At 47.5% G+C, this 18,563-nt stretch overlaps 1 protein-coding gene across 3 annotated transcripts in view; it reads right to left on the bottom strand.

Moving 5' to 3' along the window:
* SMARCA5 (SWI/SNF related, matrix associated, actin dependent regulator of chromatin, subfamily a, member 5) overlaps nucleotides 1-18,563 on the bottom strand; it is a 453,245-nt gene that overhangs the window by 179,799 nt on the left and 254,883 nt on the right. For all 3 annotated transcript variants that reach the window (XM_029599292.1, XM_029599470.1, XM_029599377.1), the window contains exon 14: nucleotides 11,555-11,687. In XM_029599292.1, coding sequence (XP_029455152.1) covers nucleotides 11,555-11,687 — 133 coding nt within the window. The remainder of the gene's footprint in view (nucleotides 1-11,554; nucleotides 11,688-18,563) is intronic.

Here is an 18,563-nt window from a genome sequence, read left to right as displayed (position 1 = left end):
TACCAGCATCGGTGACGTCAGAGGTAAGGAAGACATCACCGGCATCGGCGGTATCGCCGGCATCGGTGTAGTCACCGGTAGGTGTTCCTTTATGGCATGCAGTACCGCCTTCTTTGATGAATAATGTGAAGTTTTGTGTTACTGGGGGAACGCTCGATACCGTTGGAGGCGGAGACATTGGTACCTGCGGTAGAACCGGTTCTACCGAGGGAGGCCTAGGAGACAGCGAGGTATCTTTGTGCTTAGGCCGTTTTTCGCTCGGTTCCTCATGGGAGGATACGGTCGGTGATGTCGAGGCATGCCGATGACAATGTTTATGTCTAGGCCTTACCTCCGTAGCCGAGCGTATAGATACCGTCGACGGTGTTGGCGAGGATCTGTCTCCCGAACCGTCCGGTCGGCGCTTTAACAAAATTTTCTTGGGAGCCCCTGCTGGTGACGATTTCGATGAAGTAGATGGTGAAGTAATCAATTTAAGACTGAAAAGTTGTTCTATTTTTTCCTGTCGTAATTTTCGTCCTTTTGGTGTCATTTCCTGGCATTGCTGACAGGAGGCAATGTCGTGTTTTTCACCCAAACAGACGACGCATTCTAAATGCGGGTCTGTGATCGACATTGTGCGATTATAGAAACATAGAAACATAGAAACATAGAAATGACGGCAGAAGAAGACCGAATGGCCCATCCAGTCTGCCCAGCAAGCCTCACACATTTTTTCTCTCATTCTTATCTGTTACTCTTAGCTCCTTGTTCTATTCCCCTTCCACCCCCACCATTAATGTAGAGAGCAGTGATGGAGCTGCATGCAAGTGAAATATCTAGCTTGATTAGTTAGGGGTAGTAGGGGCAGTAACTGCCGCGATAAGCAAGCTACACCCATGCTTATTTGTTTTACCTAGACTATGTTGTACAGCTCTTGTTGGTTTTTTTTTTTTTTTTACTTCTCCCCTGCTGTAGAAGCAGAGAGCCATGCTGGATATGCATTGAAAGTGAAGTATCAGGCACATTTGGTTTGGGGTAGTAACCGCCGTAACAAGCCAGCTACTCCTCGCTTTGTGATTGCGAATCCTTTTTTTCTTCACCCCTGTTGTTGAAGCTATGCAGGATATGCGTGAAGCATCAGTTTTTTTGTTTTTGTTTTATTTTTCCCCCTGCCGTTGTTTGTTGTTTGTTTGTTTGTTAATTTTTTTTCCCCTGCCGTTGAAGCAGAGAGCTATGCTGGAAATGCGTGATGTATCAGTCTTTCTCCCATGCCGATGCAGCAGAGAACCATGCTGGATATGCATGGAAAGTGAAGTATCAGGCACATTTGGTTTGGGGTAGTAACCGCCGTAACAAGCCAGCTACTCCCCGCGTTTTGAGTGCGAACCCTTTTTCTTCTCCCTTGCTGTTGTAGCAGAGAGCTCTGCTGGATGTGTGAAGTATCAGTTATTCTTCTCCCCTGTCATTGAAGCAGAGAGCTATGCTGTATATGCATTGAAAGTGAAGTATCAGGCATATTTGGTTTGGGGTAGTAACCGCCGTAACAAGCCAGCTACTCCCCTCTTTGTGAGTGCAAATCCTTTTTTCCATTACCTCTTGCTGTTGAAGCTTAGAGCGATGTAGGAGTCACAGTAAGCATGTGTATGTTTATTTAATAAGGGTATTGTGTCAATAGCCATCATTCTGGCGAGTCACCCACTCTTCATTGGCGGCCTCTTGACTTTATGGATCCGCAGTGTTTATCCCACGCCCCTTTGAAGTCTTTCACAGTTCTGGTCTTCACCACTTCCTCCGGAAGGGCATTCCAGGCATCCACCACCCTCTCCGTGAAGAAATACTTCCTGACATTGGTTCTGAATCTTCCTCCCTGGAGCCTCAAATCATGACCCCTGGTTCTGCTGATTATTTTCCTACGGAAGAGGTTTGTCGTTGTTTTTGGATCATTAAAACCTTTCAAGTATCTGAAAGTCTGTATCATATCACCTCTGCTCCTCCTCTCCTCCAGGGTGTACATATTTAGATTTTTGAAACCCGACGCCATGGTGACATCAAGGGCCGTCGATGACTGAGAAATTTGAAATAGCGTTATTAAAAAATAAACGCTGAATTACCTCACCAGCCGGTGAAGAAGAGAAATGAGTGAGATCCCGTGAGGGAGAGATGTTGAAAAAATGACTTTTTTAGTCAGAAACTGAGAGTAATCTCAGAGGGCTCCGATAACCGTGATGCTGACAGCAGCGCGGAAAAACAAAGTAAACAGACCGAACGGCAGGGCTTGAAACTGATAATGGTGCCCTAAAACAGCAAAATGAAGAAATCACAGCTGCTCCTGTCGAATGGGGATACGTAGCTAGGCTTCCATGAGATTGAGAGATGTGAGGAACGCTCCTTTCTAAACTGCCATAATTACAGAGCATAAGATTTCCTTTCTGAAGTGAGTCGCACCTAAATGCTGGTTACCTCCCTTCAGATCCAGGATTGGTCGGAAGGAACTCTTCCTTTTTGGGAACGACAAAATAAATAGAATATCGCTCCATATTTTCCTGTGATCTGGGAACTGGAATTACTGCCCTGAGGTCTATCAGCCTTCTCAATTTAGCCTCCACTGCCACTCTTTGCTAATGCGTTGCATGGAGAGACCATAAAAGGCATCCAGAGAAGATGTAGAACATAGTTTCTTACTGCATCCAGGACCCACTGGTCAGTCGTGATCTGGAGCCACCTGAAACTGGTAGGTGGGTTCTTGCACCTTCATTGCAAACATCAAGAGACTCTGATCTTAGAGCCTGTGTCCTTATTTGGCTTCTTAGGCCAAAAGGACAGATCTTCTGAAGGAGCATCACTTCTGATTCATCACAGTTCAAGGGCGAAAACGACAGGGATCCCTGGAACAGCCTCTCGCCCCAAAAGAACGTGATGCCATTTTCTTGTCCTCTGGCAATCATGAAATCTTGGCGATGGCAGCAAATAGATGGAGTGAATCCAACTCACTCCCAAACGAGAGAGAACCCTTAAAGAGTAACCTTGTAAAATTAGACTTAGAAATCATATTCACTGACCAGTTCTACAGCCACAGCAGGTGGTGTGCTATCACGGAAGCTACACCTCTAGTGGCCTAACGCACCAAGTCACAGCCCGTATCCACTAAAAATGTGTCTCCTGATCCCAACACTGGCTAACAATCGACTCTCGCTCCTTGAGCCTCCTGAGAGAGCTGCAAACCTGCTCAGGCCATCAAGCAGCAGCAAGAATCTATTTGCAGATTAATTGCCATTGCTTCAAATGCCTACTTAAGGATAACCTTAATCCTATCCTGGGCATCCTTCAGAGCTGCTTCCTTTCGACTGGGATGATGGTTTGCTTGCTGACAACACACATCAGGGCATCAAATGTTCAGGAATCACTACTGCTCCCTTGCCTTCGGATCCAAGGGGTACAGGCCTGCCTAAGAATGCCCACCTTTAAAACTCGCTTCTGGAATGTTCCAGTCAAGGTCAGTTGACTCCTGCCCTAGTTCCAGGAGCAGAAAGAAACAGGCAGCCTTGTGCAAGGTGACCAAGATGGGATCTTTCTTCTATACTCCCATAGCATCACTCCCATCTACTCCGAGCATTTTCAAGATCTGAGTCAACAGATCTGCAACTTGTCCTTATGGAAGAGGCAGAGTAGAGTCCTATGTAGCTCCAAGTCATGACTTCCGGAATCATCTGACAGTTCAGGATCCTCATCCTCCTCTACCTCACCAGAGACAGCCTCTTTATGGCATTTGCTCGACTTGGATGCCAAGTGGGAAGACCTACGATGCATCTTCTCCTTACAAGGCTGCTTACCCTCCGCTGGATGCCCTTTTCAGAAAGGCCTTTAACCCCGGGAAAAACTCCACCCAGGAGGCGGCTGAATCCATACCAGGACCCATAGGACCAAAATGCATTCTCCAAGTCCTCCCCCAAGGATGTCCCTCCCATTAGGAACAAGGGGGGGGAGGGGGAACTATCCACTATTGTCTCCTGTGCCCACCTCCACCGAACCCTCCATCAGTAGGGGGATGCCCCAACGGCGACAAAATCCTTGGGAGGCAAGACACCTTGAAACTACAAACAGCACTGGCATAGGTGAAGTGAGAGAGACAGCTAGATTCCCTTCTATGGCTAGCCACATAAATGTTAAGATTACTTACCTGGTAATCTCCTTTTCCTTAGTGTATGCAGATGGACTCAAAACAAATGGGTATAGTGTGCTTGTGCTAGCAGTTGGAGACGGGTCTGACGTCAGCACGGGTACATATACCCCCACAGGAAGTGAAGCAATTCAGTAATCTTCCTTGCAAAAGCTGTTATAGCCATATGTGTGCTGACCGATCGATTAATCAACAGGATTACCCTGACCAATTGATGGTAGCTGGAGACCGCCAGTGTTCTCAACCGGAAGGCGTCGACACCCGGCAGGGTGGAAGCCCTATTATAAGCAAAACATGGCTTACCGTGAGTCAGCGAATCCCCATGTATACCGGCAGCCGGGCGGGATGCTGAGTCCATCTGCATACACTAAGGAAAAGGAGATTACCAGGTAAGTAACCTCAACATTTCCTAGCGTGTAGCAGATGGACTCAAAACAAATGGGATGTACAAAAGCTACTCCCGGACTGGGCGGGAGGCTGCCCGAGGACCGTTTAGGATTGCCCTCGCAAATGCTGTGTCCTCCCTGGCCTGAACATCCAGACGGTAGAATCTGGAGAAGGTATGGAGGGAAGACCACGTCGCCGCTTTGCATATCTCTGCAGGCGACAGCAGCTTAGCTTCTGCCCAAGAGGCTGATTGTGCTCTGGTAGAATGAGCCTTGACCTGTAGAGGTGGTGGTTTTCCTGCCTCTACGTAGGCTGCCTTGATAACTTCTTTAATCCAGCGGGTGATGGTCGGCCGTGAGGCCGCTTCCCCTTGCTTCCTCCCGCTGTGCAGGACGAACAGGTGGTCCGTCTTTCGTACTGTTTCTGACATTTCCAGATATCTGGACAGCAGCCTGCCGATGTCGAGATGACGTAGTATTCGACCTTCTTCCGATTTCTTCAAACCTTCCGTGGTAGGCAAGGATATGGTTTGGTTGAGGTGAAAGTGGGAGACCACTTTGGGTAAAAAGGAAGGAACTGTACGAAGATGGATAGCCTCTGGAGTGATTCTAAGAAATGGATCACGACAGGATAGTGCTTGTAGCTCTGAGATGCGGCGTGCTGAGCATACGGCCAGCAAGAACACCATCTTCAAGGTTAACAAACGAAGGGACAGGCCTCGGAGGGGTCTGAAGGTGGGTCCCGCTAGGAATTCCAAAACTAGGTTGAGGTTCCACAGGGGCACTGGCCATTTCAGAGGCGGGCGAATGTGTTTGACTCCTTTCAGGAAACGTGAAACGTTTGGGTGTGTGGCAATGCTGTTGCCGTCACTCCTGGGGCCGTAGCAGGATAGCGCCGCCACCTGAACCTTGATTGAACTGAGGGACAGACCCTTCTGAAGTCCATCTTGCAGGAAATCCAAAATGATGGGGATTTTAGCGGCATGTGGATTGGTGCTGCGAGTTTCGCACCAGGCTTCAAATACTCTCCAGATCCTTATATAAGTTAGTGATGTGGAGAACTTGCGTGCTCGGAGGAGTGTATCTATTACAGACCCCGAGTATCCCCTTTTCTTCAGTTGAGCCCTCTCAGTGGCCAGACCGTAAGAAAAAATTGAGCTGGATCCTCGTGGAGGATGGGACCTTGTCGCAGCAGGTCCCTGTGAGGGGGCAGGGGTAGAGTATCCCCTGCCAGTAGTCTTCTCATGTCTGTGTACCAGGGTCTTCTTGGCCAGTCCGGTGCCACCAGAAGAACTAGGCCTCTGTGCCGCCGCCCAGCAGGGGCCATGGGGGAAAGGCGTATAGCAGGATCCCCCGAGGCCATGGCTGCACCAGGGCGTCGATCCCGTGGGATAGAGGATCTCGCCTGCGACTGAAGTATCTGGGTACTTGAGCGTTGGACCTGTCCGCTAGTAGGTCCATGCCCGGAATTCCCCACTGATCCACAATCATCTGGAAGGCCGTGGATGACAGCTGCCATTCCCCCGGGTTTAGGCTTTCTCTGCTGAGGAAGTCTGCTGTGGTGTTGTCCTTCCCGGTGATGTGGATGGCGGAGATGTCCTGGAGATTTGCTTCCGTCCAAGCCATCAGGGGGGCTATTTCTAAGGATACTTGTCGGCTTCTGGTTCCGCCCTGTCGGTTGATGTATGCCACCGTGGTGGCATTGTCCGACATCACTCTGACTGCTCTCTGTTCCACCGCCCTTGGGCGGTTAGCTCTTCGCAGTGTGCTCCCCAGCCGCTCAGGCTGGCATCTGTAGTGAGCAGGGTCCAGGTTGGGGAGGACATTTTTGACCCCCGGCTCGTGTGGCCGGGCTGCAGCCACCACTGTAACTGATTCCGTACTCTGGCCGGTAGAGGTAGATGCACGGTGTAGTTCTGTAATCGTGGGCTCCACCGAGATAGGAGGGCGTGTTGTAACTGTCTCATATGAGCCCGTGCCCATGGTACCACTTCCAGAGTGGACGCCATTAGGCCGAGGACCTGTAGGTAATCCCAAGCTGTGGGCCGGGTGGTGCTCAGCAGAGTCTGTAAACGATTCCGGAGTTTTGATCTCCTCTTGGAGGTCAGGCTGACTGTCTCCCTGGGTGTCGAATCGGACTCCTAGGTATTCCAGCGACTGCGAAGGCTGTAGGGAACTCTTGTTTGTGTTGACTACCCATCCTAGGCTTTCCAGAAGAGATATAACTCTGTTGGTTGCCCGGTGGCTCTCCTCCGGTGACTTTGCCCTGATCAGCCAATCGTCTAGGTAGGGATGGTCGAGAATTCCTTCCTTCCTGAGTGACGCTGCCACCACTATTACCTTGGTAAAGGTCCGCGGGGCGGTGGCTAACCCAAAGGGTAAAGCCCGGAACTGAAAGTGTTGTTTCAGGACTTTGAAGCGTAAGTAGTGCTGGTGATCCCGATGGATTGGGATATGCGTAGGCCTCCGACATATCCAGGGATGTGAGATACTCCCTCGGCTGTATTGCACTTCGGACCGACCGCAGAGTTTCCATGCGAAATCCTGGGACCCTTAAGTGCCGGTTGACTGACTTGAGGTCCAGGACGGGTCTGAAGGTGCCCCTCTTCTTGGGTACGATGAAATAAATGGAGTAATGCCCAGAATTTATCTCCCATGCAGGCACTGGGATTATGGCTTTTAGGGACAGGAGCCTCCACAAGGTAGCTTCCAGTGCCGCCCTCTTGAGGGGTGGACAAGGAGATTCCACAAACTTGTCCGGAGGGGGGGATGAAGGAAGTCCAGGTAATACCCTTCTCGGATGATGGCGAGGACCCACTGGTCCGAAGTAATCTCGACCCATCTGCGGTAGAATAGGGTTAGCCTACCCCCTATGGCTTCTTCCCCCGGATGGGTCGGCTGATTCTCATTGAGGGGTGCGGCCGGGACCCGAACCCGAGCCGGTTCCCCTCTTGTTGTGCCTGGTCCGAAAGGACTGATTCCTGGTTTGAGAACGAGGTGCTTGGTAGCTAGTCCTGTAGGGGTTGAAGCGTTGAGAGCTTCTACCTCTGGATGGCCTAGGAAAAGGGCGCTGGTTCCTCCTTGACTTGTCTTCTGGTAGACGGGGTAATGGAGAGGCGCCCCATTTGTTAGCCAGTTTCTTGAGGTCGCTGCCGAACAGGAGGGATCCCTTAAAGGGATTTCTTGTAAGGCGCGTCTTGGAGGAGGAGTCGGCCGACCAATTTCATAGCCAGAGCTGTCTCCTGGCTGCCACTGAGGATGACACCCCCTTGGCTGCCGTACGAACTAAGTCGGAGGCAGCGTCAGTGAGGAATGAGAGAGCAGCTTCCATTTCTTCTCCCGGGGTGGTGTTCCTGGCTTGTGATAAACAGGAACGTGTCACCACGGTGCAGCAGGTCGCGATTCGTAGGGACAGGGCTGCCACCTCGAAGGCTTGTTTCAGAATGGCGTCCAGGCGCCGGTCATGTGCATCCTTGAGGGCCGCCCCTCCCTCCACTGGAATGGTGATGCGCTTCACAATTGCGCAAACTATGGCGTCTACCTTGGGGCACGCCAGCAGCTCCTTGGTTGCCGGGTCCAGGGGGTACATGCTAGACAAGGCCCGACCCCCTTTGAATGAGGCCTCCGGCGCATTCCACTCCAGATAGATTAGCTGCTGTGCTGCTTGAAGGACAGGGAAAATGGTGAGCCGTTTGACGAAGGCCCTCTAGCAGGCGGTTCATTCTAGGTTCCCCTGGGGTGCTTTGGCCCGGGATAGCCAGCTCAGACAGGCATTGAGAGACCAGGTCTGGGAGATCCTCCTTAAGAAAGAAGCGTCTCATGGTTCGATACGGCTCTATCCGAGGGAAGTTCTCCCTGCTCGGGGAGCTCGCCTTCTTCCTCAGAGCAATCTGAATCCCCATAAGTGGGGCTTCCGGGCGGCGGGTGGGCGTGCCTAGGTCTAGAGGGTCCAGGGGCAGGGTCATCCGGTACGTATGGGTCCGTTCGGGGATCAGACTGCATCTTGACAAAGGCATGATTCCCCTTGAATAATTCCACCCAGGAGAGCGAAGCAGGGTCTAGCCTTAGGGGCACCAGGTCTCTAGGTTTCCCCGGCTGCTCACCTCGGCCTGCTAGGTCCAGGGTGTTCCCTAAGGAACTGGCAATTAATCTGGGCTGGGACCGGCCCTGGCCTGGAACTCCCAGGGCCTCCTCACATTGGGCACATAGGGAGTCTGCTTCCTTGCTCTGTGTGGCTCTGAGGTGGCATGCTGAGTAGACCTAGAGCTCTTATGCCTGATTCTGGAAGTGCCGACTCTGTGGACGCCTGGGCTCTCATACGCTCCATCGCGTCTGTTATCTCTATGCGCCAGTGCGCTCCCAGCCGAAAGTATGCGCCTTGTAATATGCGCGAAAGATGTGCGTCGATTAATGTGCGCCTATCAACGTGCGCCTATCAACGTGCGCCTAAACAATATAATATGCGCCCAATTACTTTCGGGCGCCTAACATACGCGCCCGTTGCCTGTGCGCTTAGTCTGAGCACTAGATCGAGGGCAGCGAACCAGGGCAGATGGCGACGGCGAGCAGGCAGGCAAAATGGCGGGCTTCCACGTAGGCAGACCCCGCTAATCCTCGCTCTTCGGAGACCAATAAAGTAAAGATGTACGCCTTACCTGATCTTCGGCGCTTCCCGGCTGCGACCCGGGCGGTCTCTGGCTGCGGGGGGAGAGGGTGATTACCATCACCGCCGCACTCGAGGAAGTGCACCCGCTGCCTCTAAGCCGCGCCCGAACTCGTCTCGCTCGGGGGCCAAGTCCTCACCGCGAATGGATCGGGACCGAGGCTGCCTCTATGCCGCGCCCGAGCCCTTCTCACTCGGGGGCTAGGTCCCTGCTGCGATTTGGCCACCAGACCGAGGATCTTACCTCCGAGGGACCACGGAAATCACCTCGGGAAACTCAACTGGGGGAGGGACCCGAGGGTATCACCGCAGGAGTGCGGGGCTCGTCTTCAGGTAGGATCCTTCTATGAATTTAATGGTTAGAATTTGGAAGAACGCTCAGCGAGCGTGAGGTAGCTCCAAACTGCTTTGGAGACGGAAATTACTGAGCTTCTGCACTTCCTGCAGGGTTATATGTACTACGTGCTGACGTCAGATCCGTCTCCATCTGCTAGCACGAGCACACTATACCCATTCGTTCTGAGTCCATCTGCTACATGCTAGGAAAACACAAATTAATTAATGACGAAAAAGCTGAATGGCTGAACACAGCACTGCGTGTGCATGTCCCATAGAGAAATCTTAGATCGGCCAAAGCCCCCCTAACCGTCCCTTCTGTTAGGACAGCAAGACTGACGCAAGTTAGAGAGCGGGCACTATCTTTAGCAGGACCGATACTGTGGAACACCATGCCCCTTGAGATCAGATTACAGAGAAATTTCAAACTTTTTAAAAAAAAGTTTAAAAACCTGGCTTTTCAAACAAGCGTTTTACAAAGAGAATGGAGAATAGAAAAATAAATAAAGCAGGCAGCAGATCAGCAGCACATAGCACTAGTTAAATATGTGCGTATTTTGTTATTTTATTACCTCACCGCTAATATTAGATAAAATATATAGTAAAAAAGTATTATACATATAAAGTTAATCTATTACACGTATAAATGAATATCCAAATCTCTGGACGCCTGGCTTCCTACTGAGGGATGGCCCATGAAGTCGCTTAACACGTCAGGAAGCGACCGTAAACCAAAAAATTAAATTCAAACTAACTAAATAAAAAATATAACTAAAAACTGCAGTTGTGCATCTGTCAGAGAAATACTGAGTGACTGCAGGTGGCACTCTCGTTATGTAGCACAACCCACTTTTCTGGACTGATCTGGGTATGCTCAGGAATTGGGGGTTCCCAAGATGAGGGTTGCAAGGAATAATTGTACTTCAAGATGTGGTGGAAGCATGGCAACCCATTGTTGAGAGGGAGTGAGAACAAGCCTAGCCAACCAGAGCCCACTGGCCCTGTTCACTGCCACTCATGATTTCGGCACCATCCCCGAAGTGGGAAGCAAACGCAGCTGAAGCACGCTCAATCCGAACAGCTTGTGAGAAAACAAAAAAGTCAGGCTGCATCTGCGGTTAAAATTGTAGCTCTGCACTGCCACCCCGTCCGAGCAATCCTGAGGCCACATCCGTAGCATACACGCTGCACCCTGCCGCAGCACCGGCCCAACACCAAAAAAGACCTCCTTTAATGCCTAGGACCCCGGGGAAAGGGGCAAGCAAGCAAGTTTCTCCTCTGGGAAAAAACAGCAAGCTTCTCTGCTTCTCTTTCCTACCGACCAGGTCAGCACCAGCTGCCGAAACACCATGGTCACCATGCAGCCAAAAACAGTCTCCCGATCAAGTTTCTTTTTTTTTTTGTATTTTTTTTTTTTTTAACTTAATTGGAAAACAACAAAAGGGTTACTTGCCTGATCTGAAGACCCTGGCTCACCGGAAGAAACCTTGAAGGGCAAGAGGGAGCCAGTCCCCTGGCCATCAAGGTCTCCGGAAGGAGGAACAAACACAGACAGGTTTCTAACCCCCCTGGATGGTTGGCTCAACCCGAGGGATGGTCCACAAAGGTACCTAGCACCTTGGGGAGCCCAAACAAACTTCTCCAATCCAATCTCTCTCTTTTTTTTTTTGGCAGACTGCAGGTTTGTAACTATCATCTGCTGGAGACCAAGAAATACTGAGGGACTGCTTGTAGTACTCTGTTATGTAGCAGTGCCTCAAAAGTTTTGTTCTCTGCCTCCATCTGCTGGTAGGGATGCATAAACCCACTTGTCTTTACTGATCTGGGTATGAATAGGAACTTCAGAACAGATGTTGCCACTAGCACTTGTTCAGATTAATGGAAACCTTTAATCTGTGTATATGTATATAAAATATATAATTCTTAACCAGTTTTCAACCTTTAGCTCTAAATATTACTGTTAACTTTGTTGCTTACTGTCATGTTTCAAAAGTAGATTATCAAACTAACCCTGCTGAATAACTATTGAGTCCAGGCGAAGTTTCATCTCAGCACGTTCCACTATTCTTTCTTCTACTGTGTTGTCTGTGATAAATCGGAATACTCTCACAGTCTTTGTTTGGCCAATTCTGTGTGCTCGATCCTAAGCAGAAAATAGTCAAACAGAAATAAATATTACATAAATGATTTAATATGTTAAAATGCAGTTCAGAAAAAAATAGCCACTTTAATTTTTAAAGAACTGAAAAGATTATTTTGAAGAATTGGAGGGGGGAGACAGAAGAGAGAGAGGAACAGGAACAGAGGAAGATGACTGGATGCATCTCATTTGCAACCCCTCCCTCCAACACACCTTAAAAAGCATATACTAATTTGCCCCCTCCCCCCCAGTTGCTCAACAAAAATGCAAAGGGAGCTCAGAGAAAGTCCACAAAGGACCAGTTTTTCAATTAAAAGGCTGAAAATCCTTAAGTTACTGAATGATGACAATGTTGTGTGCAAATTTTTTGCCTCTGTGAAAAAAAACAGTAAAATAACCAATGAGGTAACTTATAACCATTTGCTCTCGGTTAGGTACTGAGTCAATTTTCAAAAGATTTAGGTGTCTGTAAAGGAGTGGCATTATAACCCCCCCGTGTGGGATATCTAGCCTGGTCCTCCTTAAAAGTCATACAGGCTGATACAGTACAGTGCGCTCCGACGGAGCGCACTGTTAACCTGCCCTTGGACACGCGTTTTCCCTTACCCCTTATTCAGTAAGGGGCGGAAAATGCGCGTCCAACCCGCGGCACCTAATAGCGCCCTCAACATGCAAATGCATGTTGATGGCCCTATTAGGTATGCCCGCACAATGCAGAAAGTAAAATGTGCAGCCAAGCCGCACATTTTACTTTAAGAAATTAGCGCCTACCCAAAGGTAGGCGCTAGTTTCTGCCGGCACCGGGCGCTAGTATCTGCCAGCACTTTCATGACCTTTCCTTGAGTCTCTACGGCAAAGAGGTTGGCAGTTTAGCCTACCCTCCAATGCCTTTCTTGTAAAATGTGCAGCCAAGCCACACATTTTACTTTAAGAAATTAGCGCCTACCTTTGGGTAGGCGCTAGTTTCTGCCGGCACCCTGCCAGGACCTCCGACATAATATCATGGCAATATTAAGTCGGTTGTCCTGAAGGGTAAAAAAAAAAGAAAAAAAAAATTTGAAATGGGCGGGCAGCTGTCGGGCTGAAAACCGGACGCTCAATTTTGCCGGCGTCCGGTTTCCGAGCCCATGGCTGTCAGTGGGCTCGAGAACAGACGCCGGCAAAATTGAGCGTCGGCTGTCAAACCCGCTGACAGCCGCCGCTCGGGACGCGCTAGTGTCCTTAGCACCTCCTTTTGCCCGTTTCTACCGCACCACCTAATTTAAATACAGAATCGCGCACACAGGCGAGTGGCCTGTGTGCGCGCCGGTAGAGCGGGCGTTCGTCCGCTCTCCCGTGGACTTTACTGAATCGGCCCGATAGAGAGCTCTATAGGCGGGTCCCCTGGGAGGAGGAATAAGAATTTCAGCCCAGCTGAGAATGGGAAGGCCCACATCTACAGGAGAATGAAGCTGCCAACACTCTAAGTGAACACTGAGTATACTACTGGAGGTAAGCAGTCTACATATTGTAAATACTGATGTGATTAATAAAGAGGAATCTTAAGAAAAAAGGCTGGAGTCAGTGAATTGTGCCTCCAGCCTAAGCAGTTACTCAGATATCCCACAGTGTCTAAATTTGGGACATAGGCACCAAAATTAGTCCCTTTCAAGGCTGACTAGAGCTGAATACCTGCATTTAAGTGTCTCAAAGTGGGCTGCTATGGATTTGGACAGGAAAGACACTGGGATGCAGGGAAGAGGCCAGCTCACATGTGGAGCCCCCCTTGCCCTAGCAGGAGAGAGGAGTAGGCAGGAAAAGCATCATGATCAGGCTCCCTCCAGCTCAATGGGAGGCAGAGACTTAGGCCTATTGAACTGCTGTTCCACCTCCCATAGTCAAATGGTTCTTATTAGCAGAATGAGCCAATCAGCTGTGTGGGAAGGAGGAACCTCCTGTTTGGCTTCAATGAAAACTTCCACTAGGGACCAAATGATCATTGTTCTGCCACTGGTGGTGGAGTTAGAACAAGGAAATACTTAACACTGATTTTCAGCATTAGGCACTTAAATTTGGGCCCCTAAATATAGGAAAATGAAACAGGCCTAAATTTTGAGAAATTGTTATCCAAAAACTTAGTAGTTTAAGTTTGTCTGAATGTCCTAAATTTAGGGCCCTAAAATAAACTTAAGCACCTAATTGAAGCACTGAGCATTTTTAAAAAACTGATCCTTAAACCTCTCAAATTTGATAGAACATTTGATTTCATAAATATTGATTTTTGTTTAATAGAAGAGAAATTACCATTACTCCTCTCCTCACAACCTACCCAAGCGAAAAACATTGCCTCCGTTTTCATCCTGCCCTCTCTTCTCAGCAGTTGTAATTCACCTTTAGCCCAGAGCCCAAAGGTAAATGTTGCCAGGGGGATGTTTGGAGAAGGGGCTGTTTGAAAGGAGGGATCAGATACAGGAAGGGTTTGAGGGTTGGATCAACTGGAGAGGGACTGGCTCTGGAGAATAAGAGAGGGAATGACAGAAGATCAACTGGGGGATGTAAGAGGAGCTGGGGGATGAGAAGGGATCATCTTGGGGCGTTATCCTCAGAGAAGACTGAAGGGGAGGCTGGGAGATGAGAGTGAGGAGAGAATGGATGACAATGGATCAGTTAGGGTGTATAAGGAGAAATTAGTTCTTACCTGAATGAGTGCAGCCAGACCAGTCTAGATGCATGGATTATGCCTCCCAAGCAGCAGATGGAGACCGAGACTAACAGGTTTGCTGACCTTAGCCTGCCAGTATCCTATGTAACAAGCTAAGAGAAACAATACACTAAAATTTCCCTCAGCACCCCCCCCCCCCAAAAGCAAACACCAGAAAGCTTCCAATGGAGAAACACAAGAAATGCATTCCTGATAAGGATTCATTTCCTTAATATCTAGCGCACTGATTAATGTACAGAAGTAATTATTCTGAAATCAATCAGGATAATAATATACTTGGCAGAACAAGGAGGTCCTGGACTGGTCTAGCTGGACTCAAGGAAAGGAAATCATCAGGTAAGGATTAATTTAAGATTTGCTATACTGGGTCAGACCAAAAGGTTCATCAAGCCCAGTATCCAATCCAAGTCACAAGTACCTGGCAGGATCCCAAAAGATCAAAAGATTCCATGTTGCTTATCCAAGGGATTAGTAGTATATTTCTCCAAGTCCACCTTAATAGCAGTTTCTGGACTTTCCTTCTAAGAACCTGTCAAAACCTTTTTTAAAACTCAGCTACACTAAATTTTCACCTCCAGCAATGAATTCCAGAGTTTAATTACGTGTTGAATAAAAGACAATTTTCTCTTATTTGTCTTAAATGTACCACCTAGTAATTTAACTGAATGTCTCCTGGTCTTTGTACTTTTTGAAAACAGATTTGCATTTACCCATTCCACTCCAATCATTTTTAGACCTCTATTATATCTCCCCCTCAGCCCTTTTCTCCAAGATGAAGAGCCCTAACCTCTTTAGCCATTCCTCACGGGGGAATTGTTCCATCCCCTTTATTTTGGCTCCCTTCTCTATACCTTTTCTAATTCTTTTTTTTTTTTTTTTGAGATGCGGTGACCAGAACAGCACACGATACAGAGGTATGATACTCTCTGTTTTATTCTCCATTTCTTTCCTAATGATTCCTAGCATTCTACTTGCCTTCTTGGCCATTGCTGCACACTAAGCAGAGGATTTCAACATATTATCCACAATGATGCCTAGATCCTTTTCCTTGGTGGTGACTCCCAATATGGAACCTTGTATTGTGTAGCTATAATTTCTCCTTCCTCTTCTCAAGCAAGACCAGTACAGACATATAGGATGTACCCAAACTATCCTTTTACTGTGTTGGACACTATCAAGCCCGCTCAAGATTTCTGAACTGAAGGAAACCTCTTCCCTGGCTTGAAAGTCGAGCCTATTGTGCTTCAAAGACGTATGCAAAGACAAGAGTCTCCACTCTGCAAATCTCCAAAAGCAACACCAGATGAAGTTATGTACATGAAGCCATCTGAGCCCTAGTAGAGTACACCCTCAATTTCTTGGAAATAAGCAATTCCTTGTATATGTTAGTGTTCTGCTGCTGCTAGTGATGAGGCTATCATCTTTTTCACCCAAGCCCCTATGAAAGAAAGGAAGACATACCATCTAGTTAAGATACAAAAAAACAAAACAAAAAAAACCCAAACCATTTTTGGAAAGAATCATGAGAATCTACACTGCCTCATCTGAAGAATCCCAAAAAGGAATATATACACAATAGAGCCAGGAGCTCCGCAACTCATCTGGCAGAAACAATTGCTACCAGAAACAGCTTAAATGACACCTCTCTTAGAGGCTCAAAGGGATGATCAACCAGGTATGACTACACCAAATTCAGATTCCAGGAAGATACTGATTCTCTTACCAAAGGCTCAGTATGCTTCACTCTATGAAGGAAACAAGACAGTCAGATGAGACAATAAAAGGTCTGACCATCAACCAGCCTTTATATCAGGCAACAGCTGTTAAGAGCCAACCCTTATCCAATCCCTCTTGCAGGAATTCTAAGACAGTTGGCACCAAAGTTCCTCTAGACGTGGTCTTCCTATCTGCGCACCAATCTTCAAACAACTTCCAAGACTCTCTTGGACCACAAAAGTGTATTTGCAACCTAAGAATATACCTTCTGTCAGTTAAACCCTCTCAAGGGGCAAGCTGAAAAAAGATCCTCATGAACTACCGGCATCTGAACAATAGGCCCATCTGAGGCAACAATAGTGGATTCTATCCAGCATCTTCACTAGATCCACATATTAAGGACTCCTTGGTTAACTGGGAGCTATCAATATCACTAGCCCCTGATGCCCAGAAGTATTCTGCAAGACTCTGCCCACCAAAGCCCATAGACATAATCCTGAAGTGGACAGTCTTGAGGCAGGAAATCCAAACAAGTTAAACCTCAACCTTCTTTGGCTGAAAAATCTTCAAAATCATGCATTTCTATTGACCACCACATTCATCACTGGTTCTCCCCATTTGGGTACATTCTGCGACAGATTATCTTCCAAAATCCAGTCTGTTGCAACTCAGAAAGTCCGCTAGTACATTCTTTATTTCCACTATATGAACGGCAGAGAGCCCTTTTACATGCTTCTCCTTTCAGACTAACCACAGACCTATCTCTTCCTCCACATGCTGACACCTGATCCTGCCTCAAGGAATCAGATTTGCCACCACTGTAGCATTGACTGACAAGAATATGACCATCTGACCCTAAAGAATGGAAGCAAACTAAAAAAGAGTGCCTTCCCTATTGCTCTGGTTTCCAACCAACTGATAAACATGAGGCATCTGCCGGATTCAAAGTGCCTTGAACCAATATACAGCAAGTACCCCCCAATTGCAGATACTGGCATCAGAGGTAACCATTATCCAAATGGAAGATTCAAGATCAACTCAGTCAGGTTCTTATGCACTAGCTGGCAAAGCAAAACTCTTAGATCAGATGCAGACTCCTGAAATACACCTGGGATTGAGGAAACCACTTTGAGAGCAAGTCCCACTGCAACAGTTTTATGTGCACCATTGCCCAATGAACTAAATTCAAGGAAGCTACCAAGGAACCCAATACCTGAAGATAAATCCACACCTTCAATCTCCAAATCCTCAATAAGCCATACACTTGGTTCTGCAATTTCAAGCTCTTTATGTCTGTCAATTGGTTCCAACCTTCCCTGGTGTCGAACTGAACATAGGGAGGATCAACTTTGTGGGGGTGTAGTACTCTATGTCCGGGAGAGTAGAGAGTCCAACAGGATAAAGATCATACAAGACACTAAATGCTCAGTAGAATATATACGGGTAGAAATCCTATGTGTGTTTGGTAAGAGTATAGTGATGAGTATACTAACGTACACCTGGCCAAAATGATCAGACAGATGATGAAATGCTAAGAGATCAGTGAAGCTAACCAATTTGGCAGTGCAGTAATAATGGGAGATTTCATTTACCCCAATATTGACTGGGTAAATGTAATATCAGGACATGCTAGAGAGATAAAATTCCTGGATGGAATAAATGATTGCTTCATGGAGCAATTGGTTCAGGAACCAATGAGAGAGGGAGCTATTTTATATTTAATTCTTAGTAGAATGCAGGATTTGGTGAGAGAGGTAATGGTGGTGGGGCCACTTGGCAATAGTGATCATAACATGATCAAATTTGAAATAATGACTGGAAGGGGGACAATATGTAAATCTACAGCTCTAAAATGAAATTTTCATAAGGGAAACTGACAAAATGAGGAAAATAGTGTAAAAGACTGAAAGGGCAGCTGCAAAAGATTAAAAGAAATAGCAGGCACGAACATAGTTTAAAAATACATTCTTAGAAGCGAAGTGCAAATGTATTCCATGCATTAAGAAAGGTGGGAGGAAGGCAAAATGATTACCGGCACAATTAAAAGATGAGGTGAAAGAGGCTATTTTATCCAAAAAAACATGCTTCAAAAATTGGAAGACTGATCCATCTGAAGAAAATAGGAAAAAGCATAAGCATGGTCAAATGTAAAACATTGAAAAGGCAGGCTAAGAAAGAATTTGAAATGAAGTTGGCCATAGAGGCAAAAACTCAAAAACCTTTTTAAACATATCCGAAGCAAGAAACCTGTGAGAGAGTCTGTTGGGACAGTTAGATGACCAAGGGGTTAAAGGGGCTCTTAGGGAAGATAAGGCCATTGCAGAAAGACTAAATTAATCCTTTGCTTCTGAGTTCATGAATGAGGATGTTAGGGAGATACTGGTTCCAAAGATTGTTTAAGGGTGATAATTCAGATGAACTGAACCAAATCACTGTGAACCTGGAAGATGTAGTAGGCCAGA

The sequence above is a fragment of the Rhinatrema bivittatum genome, chromosome 1 (genome assembly GCF_901001135.1).
Source record: "Rhinatrema bivittatum chromosome 1, aRhiBiv1.1, whole genome shotgun sequence".
Classification (NCBI taxonomy): Eukaryota; Metazoa; Chordata; class Amphibia; order Gymnophiona; family Rhinatrematidae; genus Rhinatrema; species Rhinatrema bivittatum.
The sequence above is the reverse complement of the archived record's forward strand: the minus strand, read 5'-3'. Positions and strand labels throughout refer to the sequence as shown.